At 42.3% G+C, this 9,699-nt stretch overlaps 1 protein-coding gene across 7 annotated transcripts in view; it reads left to right on the top strand.

Annotated features, from left to right (window-relative positions):
* The first annotated feature begins 1,324 nt into the window (after positions 1-1,324).
* Positions 1,325-9,699, top strand: part of sh3d19 (SH3 domain containing 19) — a 202,115-nt gene continuing 193,740 nt past the window's right edge. For 2 of the 7 annotated variants that reach the window (XM_041190073.1, XM_041190088.1), the window contains exon 1: positions 1,325-1,589. In XM_041190073.1, coding sequence (XP_041046007.1) covers positions 1,466-1,589 — 124 coding nt within the window. In that variant the 5' untranslated portion in view covers positions 1,325-1,465. Of the gene's footprint in view, positions 1,590-2,010; positions 2,215-9,699 lie in introns of those variants that run through there. The other 5 variants (XM_041190096.1, XM_041190081.1, XM_041190047.1 and 2 more) reach the window with 4 other exon arrangements.

Below are 9,699 nucleotides of genomic sequence, written 5' to 3'. Positions count from 1 at the left end.
TCTAAGTCCAAGATGTTGTTATGAACTTAATAAAAGTTTGTTTATAAACCCACAATGTTCATTTAAAGTGGCAAAAATGTTTTTGCTTCCATGTGAACACAAAATGCAACAACACCACCATCACTGCCATCAGTGTAACAAAATGTTTACATAGTTTTTCTTTAGAGAACAAAATATTGGCCTGGATTTCGCAGTCAGTAGTGAAGGAACAGCATTCACTGTTCACTGCGCTGAGAGCTGTCCACAGTGTTTTTGTGGGTTCAGGCTTGCTGTCATCAGGCAACTGAGCCAGCCCTCTATCATGGATCTTTGACATGTGTGAGCAGGGCAATAAACAGGGAGGCTCTTTAACCTATGAGATTGAATCATCACCGAGCCATGCAGGGACTAAACCAGGAAATATAAATTAGATTTAAGACATGTACAGAAAGCAAAATAAAGATTGGGAAAAAAGGATGCAATAAACAGAGGGGGATAAAAGAGAGACTGAAAAAGTTTTAAAAATTAATTTTTAAAAAACTGCAACATTAATTAAATTCTAAAGGAATGAGATTTCACCTTAGAAAGTTAAGTTTTCAGGTTTAAAGAGGTTGTTCAGAAGTAATTATGACTGATTACCAATGTACCTATCATCTTCCAATTCTGGCCTCTTGCACACCCGAAACGCATTGCTCCATCATTAGCAGTTGTGCTCTCAGTTTCTTACGCACGAAGCTCCAGGATTCCAACCCAAACCTCCTCGCCTCTCTACCTACACCAACCATGCCACGACTGGTAGTCTAGATCATGGAAATCAGCCAAGTGTGGGGGCTGGGGGAATTCATTTATACTTTGGCCAAGATTAGAGCGGCCTGGGCAACTTCTCTTCCTCCCGCCTCCCCTCCCCAGATTTCTTGCTTACATGGCTGAGGCAATTGAGTTGCATCCCTCCTCGTGCGTCTGCCATCACACTGACCCCACAAACTCTGGTTGGCACCAGGAGAGCAGGCTGAAAATGTTCAAGAGGGCCGTTTACCGGCTGCAGGAAACGCAGTTTATTCCTACAAAGGTTTTACACAATACAACTAGTTCTGAGTCCTTGTGACCACAAATGTGTTACTTCACAGAGAAATACGTTGTGATTTTGTTTTTGTACGTTAAAGTCAGAATCAAAGATAAATCTCTGCCAACGATCTAGAGAAGTTCCTCAGTTGATTGTCACGTTCCGGGCTGGTTGAAAATTGGCTCCAAACGCTACCGCCACCTTTTGTTTTGGTTTAGCTCCCGAGTTTCCTGTTGGCAGTGAAATATTTCGGAAGTTGGTGAAAGGTGGCCACTTCCTCCGGTGTAGTGTTGAGGTAGGAGTGAAGGAGGTGGAGGTTGTCGTCGCTGCCTGACTGAGTGTGAGTGTTGGGCGGACTCGCTGCTGCTCTCATTGGGTTGTGTTGGCAGTGCTGCCTCTGCTCTGTGCGCTAATATATTCCGTATGATGATGGCGGAAGCCTGGTTTGAGGAGGAAGAGGAGGAGGAGGTGCGAGGGGCGATCGACAGGGACCCCGGCTCCAGACACAACCCTTCGGCTGCCGGGCGGCTCAGCGTCGTCTCAGCAGGTAAAAGGTGGCGACGGCGAAGCGACTTTCCCGGCGTGTCCCCTCATTCTCTTCAGGTCATTGGGAAAGAATAGTTTTACCAGATGTGAGGCATCAGTGACTGAGTTGTTTTATTTTTTGTTGGCTGGTTAAAAGTCCTGTCACTTTTTTCTTCAGGTCTGATAATTCCATTCAAATTTAAGGGTTAGATTAATAAGAGCATTGTTCTTTTTTAACTAAACGGGATGGCGTGTTTCGCAATATGTTTTTTTTTAAATGCGCCGACTACATCAAATCCCCAATAGATGTGTTTTTTTTTCAGGAGATCTTAGACTGACTAACTTGTTGTTTCTGGGTGCAGTTCCCCACGCCGGCAGCTGCGGCCCCGCTGACAAGCGGCGGGCAGCTCGTGGCTCTGGCAGTGTTGTGTGGAGGGGCTCCAAGGCTGTAAAACTAATTGAGTCATTGGGAAAACAGCACCAAGATCAAAGGTGACGCTTTAACAGTTTCCAACTCGCCTTTGAAAGTGGGGTTCAGATTCCGCCTCCTCACTCTCCAAGTTGTGCGCGCCTGCTCATTATCTTATGCGTCAGTACCTTGGTTGATTGGATGTTTTTAACAGAATTTAGGCTCTTTAGTGGCTACGGTAAGTTTCTGTCATTGATACATGTGGTGATAATAGCGGTAGAACTAACAATTGCGAGAGATTTATTGTAGGTTTATCCAGTGGATATGTGCTATTAATTCCAAGGAAATAGTCCAGCCAGTGCATGCGTCTATCTTCCCACCTCCCCACCCCAGTTACTCCAATTTTTCTCAAGATCCTGACTTATTTTCACGTGTGATGTGTCCGTTAAGTTACTATTCTTTTAGTCTGGACAACAGGCAGGGAGATAAAACATCGGTGAGCACAGTCTTGTCAGTACATGTATAGTTTTCAACGGGAATTGTTGGATAGCCGTCAGCCAACTCAGCACAGTTTGATTGGGTCTTTATCAAGATTCCAATTCACCTTCATAACTGTACTCAACAATTTTTCGGAAACACACATTTACCTCATTCCAAAAAGTAATTACTAAGCTCAGCATTGAATAGAAAAAAATGAAGGGATCCTTCTAGGGACCAAAAACAACTCCTGAATCCCAGCAACCTTGGCTGCACCTCACTGCAGCAATTGCCTTCACCCTCATAAAACCTCCCTAGGAGTGAAAATTCAGTTCTATACCACACTAGGCAGTGAATTTACTCCTCAGCTAATCAAGGAAAGTCTGCACGTTGCTTAATGCACATTGAGTTTAAATTGTGGTTTGCACCTCTTACCTTGAACAATCTTCTTCAGATGTAATAAAAACAAAGTGCTGGAAAAACACAGCAGGTCTGGCAGCATCTGTGGAGAGAAACAGAGATAATGTCTCAAATCCAATATGACTCTTTAGAACTGTAGTGAGGTAAAATGGTGTTCATTTTTGTGCTGTTGAAAATGGGGGAGTCAGGTGGAACAAAAAGGAAGGTCAAGGATGGGTTAGAGGCCAGGGGAGATTAAATACCAAAGATGTAATGGAATGAAAGGCAAAGGGAGTGGTAATGGTTATAGTGAAAAACAAAGCATAGGTCCAGAGTAAGTGTTAATAGCAGAGTAAAGGCCAGCTCAGTCTGAAATCAAGAACAAGATACAGACTGGCACTTAATTAAAAAAAAAATCAAAATGGAGAACAGAGCTCATGGTTTGAAGTTACTGAACTCCATGTTGAGTCTAGAAGGCTGTAAAGTGTCCATTCAGAAGGTGAGGTGCTGTTCCTCCAGCTTGTGTTGGTCTTCACTGGAACGTTATAGCTGGCTGAGGACTGAAACGTGACCATGAGAGCAAGATGGTGAATTGAAATGGTAAGCGACCAGAAGATTGGGGTTGTGTCTTTCAATGTGCTTTCTGTTTTTACCTTGCATCTGCAGTATTTTACTTTATTAGAATGTAATTTGCTCCATTCCAACTTTCCTGTGTGTTACTGGAATACGATTCTTTGGTCACCTGCATACCTCTGGTCCATCTTGTAACTGACCACTCTTCAAATGTAAATCTGGACAGTTTGTGTCAGCCGCTATTTGGTCAGACAGGCAAGACTCAAAACTCAATCTTCTCCTTAACCTACCTGCACACTAGGCATACATCCTATACAGGTCATTTTGTAGAGATTAGGAAAAGGAATCTTGGCTGATTTCTATCCTTCCTTAGTCCAGTGACATCATCCAATTGTAGCACTCCCATCTGCTGGCCACACAAAGTCATAACCTTTAGTAAATACAGGAACTCACATCAACAGCTCTAGGTCTTTATAGCTCAGTACTTTTTGCTTACTTTCAGATCATCAGAGGAGCTCCCCAAAAGAATCTATTTGTTATCCTTTTAATAACATAAGGAATAGGAGCAGGAGTAGGCCATTAGGCCCCTCAAGACAGTTGTAGCATTCAATAAGATTCTACCTCTGTTCTACTTTCCAGTCCTATGCCCAATACTTGATTCCCTTAGTATCCAGAAATTTATCAGTTTCTGTCCTGAATATGTTCAATGCCTGAGCATCCACAATCACCTAGAATAGAGAATTCTGAAGATTTATAATCCTTTTGAGGAAATTTCTCCAAATCTCGGTTCTAAGTGACCGACCTCTTATTCTGATATTGTGACCCTTATTTCTAGTCTGCCCAGCCATGGGAAACATCCTCCCTGTCAGATCCCTTAAGAATTTTACATGTTTTAAGTGAGATTGCCTCTCATTCTTATAAACTCCAGGGAGTATAGGTTTAGGCTCCTTAATTTCTCCTCAGGACAATCCCCTCATAAGACCATAAGACTTAGGAGCCATTTGGCCCATTGAGTCTGCACCACCATTCAATGAGATCATGGCTGATCTGATAACCCTCAACACCACTTTCCTGCCTTTTCCCCAGTACCCTTGATTCCCTTACTGATTTAAAAACCTGCCTATCTCAGTGTTAAATATACTTAATGACCCAGCCTCTGCACCAAAGAATTCCATGCCCCTCAGAGAAGAGATTCCTCCTTATCTCTGTTTTAAGTGGGTGCCCCCTTACTCTGAGATTATGCCCTCTGGTCCTAGATAGTCCCACAAGGAGAAACAACCTCTCAGCATCTACCCTGTCAAGCTGCCAACAAATCTTATATGTTTCAATAAGGTCAGCTCTCATCCTTCTAAACTCCAATGAGTACAGGCCCAACCCACTCAACTTCTCATAAGAAAATCTCTCCATCCCTGCGATCAACCTAGTGAACCTTCTCTGGACTGCCTCCAATGCCAGTATATATCCCCTTGGATAAGTATTCTAAGTGTGGTCTAATTAGTGCCTTGTGTGGTTTTAGCAAGACTTCCCATTACATTCGCTGAATCCCTCACTATCAACATTCTGGGGGTTACCATTGACCATAAACTGAACTGGACTAGCCATATAAATACTGGGACTACAAGGAGAGGTCAGAGGCTAGGAATCATGTGATGAGTAACTCACCTCCTGACTCCCCAAAGCCTGTCCACCATCTACAAGGCACAAGTCAGGAGTGTGATGGAATACTTCCCACTTACCTGGATGAGTGCAGCTCCCACAACACTCAAAGCTTGACACCGTCCAGGACAAAGCCCACTTGATTGGCACCACATCCACAAACATTCACTCCCTCCACCACCGATGCAAGTAGTAGCAGTGTGTACCATCTACAAGATGAATTGCAGGAATTCACCCAGGCTCCTTCGACAGCCCCTTCCAAACCCATGACCTCTACCATCTGGAAGGACAAGGGCAGCAGATAGATGGGAACACCACCACTTGGAAGATCCCCTCCAAGTCACTCACCATCCTGACTTGGAAATATATCACCGTTCCTTCACTGTCGCTGGGTCAAAATCCTAGAACTCCCTTCCTAACAGTAGTGTGGGTGTTCCTACACCACATAGACTGCAGCAGTTCAAGAAGGCAGCTAGCTCACCACCACCTTCTCAAGGCAAACTAAGGATGGGCAATAATTGTTGGTCCAACCAGTGAAGCCCACTTCCCATGGATGAATAAAAAACAAATACTCCTTTCCCTTTGAAATAAAGGCCAACATTCCATATGCCTTATCTATTATCTGCTGAACTTGTATGCTAGCTTTTTAGGATTCATGCATGAGGACCCCCCCCCCCCCCCAAAATCTCTGAGATGCAAGTCTCTTCAGTCTTTCTCCATTTAAATAATATTCAGCTCCTCTATTCTTCCTGCCAAAGTGCATAATCTCACACTTTCCCACATTATATTCCATCTGCCACATTTTTGACCACTCTCTTAACCTGCCTGTAGACCATTTTTGTCATCCTCATCATTTGCTGTCCCACCTATTTTTGTGTCATCCACAAACTTCGTGATATTTCTCATCCTTTCCTCATTCCAGGAACTGGTCTAGTGAGCCTTCATTGGATCTCCTGTAAGGCAAGTATATCCTTCATTAGGTAAGGAGACCAAAACTGTACACAGTACTCCAGATGTGTTCTCACCAAGACCCTATATAATTGCAGTGTAACTTCTTCACTCCTATACTCCAATCCCTTCATTTTGTTATTGAATGTGTGTTTGTGTCTTCCCACAAAAAGAGAAAAATAGAATCAATATTGGCAGAATTTTATGAACCTTTCTGTAGTCCAGCTCCTCCGGTTTTGTCACCCAACTGAAATACATGTTTAAACCTGATGATACCACAGACAATCTTTCTTTATAATCTCTCATTTGTGTCTCCCTAACAAGGCCTATCAAAGTGGACAAAAAATAAGTTGAAAGATGTTACTTTTGAATAAACCCTTTTTAGTGTGCTGTATTAACAGAATAAAAAGAAAGGATCAACACATAACACAAAATGTACCAATTGTGATTATCATAATATAATTACACCTGTAGATCTTGTAAATTGAATGGTTGTTAATGCTTAGGTTGTTCTGCACCTTTCAGTTTTACTGATTTTTCTTTTGTCCTGTGGAGAGAGGAACATAGTTAACATTTCAGGTTTCACCTTTCATCACATTTTCAGCATTTTCTGTTTTTGTAGCATTTTGTAGTATCTTGCTTCTGATCATTCTGGTCTCTTTGACTCACCGCATTTACCAATTGAGTTATAAGGAAGCTGGTGCCAGTAAGATTATTTTGTGTAAATTACCAATCCTTGACGTGCACCTTGATATATTTATTTTGGATTGAGGATAAATGATGTTTGAAGCACATTAAGTCATGAGAGTGAAACTCAAGCAGTTTATGTCATCATGCCCATTCCATATAATTTATTTCTAAGACAGACTTCAGTTTCTTAATTCCTCCCTTGAACGTTTGCCATTATAGCCTGTGTTTGCCATAACTCTCACGGTGATAAGGATGACAAGTTTTGCCGTATATCACATGGCAGCAGAATCAAATGTTTTACATTAGTAAGGAGGGTGTAATAGGAAGTGAGGAATTTACTTTGAAATAATATATACTGCTTTTCAGATTCAATACTTCTGTATATTATACAATGTGCAATATATATATGTATATATATATATATATATATATATATGTGTATATATATATATATATATATATATATATATATATATATGTGTATATATATATATATATATATATATATATATATGTATATATATATATATCCTAGTTACCCACTCCCCAGGTGAAACATGGGTCATATCTACCACATGGTACCATGTGCTTAAATCCTGCATCACTGTTGACTTTATTACCCTTTAACATGTGTCATACAGCCTTGTGTCATTTAGCAGCTAAAGAGTTTCAGTCCATGGTTTGTAAGGTATGTAACATACCTTCTTCAACTTTTCAAATTCCCCTCTTGGACCAGCTTTTTATTGTAACTTTCTTGCTTCTTAGTTCAGCTCATACCTTTTGTAATGTAAACATTATACAGCATATTACCTCCATTAATTACTACTTCTTTGCCTATACCATCACATTTTAAAAAATTGTTTACAGAATGTGGGCATTGCTGGCTAGACCAGCATTTATTGCTCATCCTTAATTGCCCTTGAGAAGGTAGTGGTGAACCACTTTTCTTGAACCACTATTGCCCATATGTTGTAGGAAGGGAGTGCCAGGATTGTGACCCAGTGACGGTGAAGGAATGGCAATAGTTTTAAATCAGGTTTGGTGTGTGGCTTGGAGGAGAACTTGCAGGTGGTTGTTGGGCGATGCTGAATTGCTGCACTGCACCTTGTAGGTGTTATATACTGCTGCCACTGTGCTTTGATGGTGGTGGGAGTGAATGTTTAAAGTGGCAGATGAGATGCCAGTCAAGCAGGCTGCTTTGTCCTGGATAGTGTCAAGCTTCTTGAGTGTTGTTGGAGCTGCAGTCATCTAGGCAAGTGGCGAGTATTCTATCACACTCCTGATTTGTGCCTTGTATTGGTGGACAGGCTTTGGGGAGTCAGGAGATGAGTTACTCATCGCAGAATTCCTAGCCTTTGAACTGCCCTTGTAGCCACAGTATTCATATGGCTGGTCCAGTTCAATTTTTGGTCAATGGAAATCTCCAGATGTTAATAGTTGTGGATTTAGCAATTGTAATGATATTGAATGTGAAGGGGAAATGGGTGGATTCTCTCTTGCTGGAGATGGACTTCGCCTGACACTTGTGCAGCATGAATGTTACTTGCCACTTGTCAGCCCAAACCTGAATGTTGTCCAGGCCTTGCTGCATATGGACACGGACTCCTCGGTATCTGAGGAGTTGTGAATGGTGCTGAACATTGTGCAATCATCAGTGAACATCTGACCTTATGATGAATTAAAGGCCGTTGATGAAGCAGCTGAAGACACTACCCTGAGGAACTCCTGTGATGTCCTGGGACTGAGGTGATTGCCCTCCAACAACTACAGCCATTACTTTGCTCATGATTGAAGGTAGATTGACGGGGCAGTAATTGTCTGGGTCGGATTTGTCTTGGTTTTAGTAGACAGGACGTACTTGGACAATTTTCCACTTTTCTGGGTAGAAGCCAGGACTGGACTGGAATAGTGTAGCTGGTTCTAGAGCACAAACCTTCAGTACTGTTGCCAGAATGTTGACAGGACCCATAGCCTTTGCAGTATCCAGTGCCTTCAGACGTTTCTTGATATTGCATGGAGTGAATTGAATTGGCTGAAGACTGGCATCTGCGATGTTGGCAACCTCAGGAGGAGGCCGAGATGGATCTTTGACCTGGCACTTTTGCCTTAAGATGGTTGCAAGTGCTTCAGCCTTGTCTTTTGCATTGATGGTCTGGGCCCTCCCATCATTGGGGATGGGGATATTTGTGAAGCCACCTACTCCAGTGAGTTGTTTAATTGTCCACCCCATTCACAACTTGATGTGGCAGGACTGCAGAGCTTGGATTTGATTAGTTGATTGTGGGATCTCTGAGCTTTGTCTATTGTATGCTGTGCCAACGGTATGGAATGCAAGTAGTCCTGTGTTGTAGCTTTACCAGGTTGTTGCCTTATTTTTAGATATGCCTGGTGCTGCCCCTGGCATGCTCTCCTGCACTCTTTATTGAACCTGCACCTGAAATAGGCTCCATCGTTAATCTCCTCCACTTCATCTTTTATGTGCTGCTCTCTTGCTGAAAACATAGGCTGTATAATGGAACATTTTCTTCAATAGCAACGCCTTGCATTTCTATTGCTTCTAGAATATAGTAAATATCCTGATGCATTGCACAGCAGAGTAATGGAAAAACTAGTTACCTGAGATTATCAAAAACATGGTGAGACACACATTTTGAGGAGGTTAGCAAAGCAGAGAGGTTTGGAGGAAGTTCTAAAGAATAGGGCAAAGCTGTTTGAACATACTCCTGCTGTGTTGGGATTAAGAGGAGAAATGCTCAATAGGGCCGGAGTCAGAAGACTGAAGGACAAGGACTGGGAACATAGAGCTAGAAGATGTTGCAAAGGGAGGACTGATGCCATGGATGAATTTGTGGATAAGATCAAGGATTTTGAATTCATTGCTGTGGAAGGACCTGTACAGTAGATGAGTGCTACCGTGACTGGGCTATGGAGAGGCAAGCAGATTCTGTTAAAGTCCTATACCAACAACTGGTGTAATGGC

The sequence above is a fragment of the Carcharodon carcharias genome, chromosome 1 (assembly GCF_017639515.1).
Source record: "Carcharodon carcharias isolate sCarCar2 chromosome 1, sCarCar2.pri, whole genome shotgun sequence".
Classification (NCBI taxonomy): domain Eukaryota; kingdom Metazoa; phylum Chordata; class Chondrichthyes; order Lamniformes; family Lamnidae; genus Carcharodon; species Carcharodon carcharias.
Note: the sequence above shows the minus strand (reverse complement) of the source record. Positions and strands in the feature narration are given on the sequence as shown.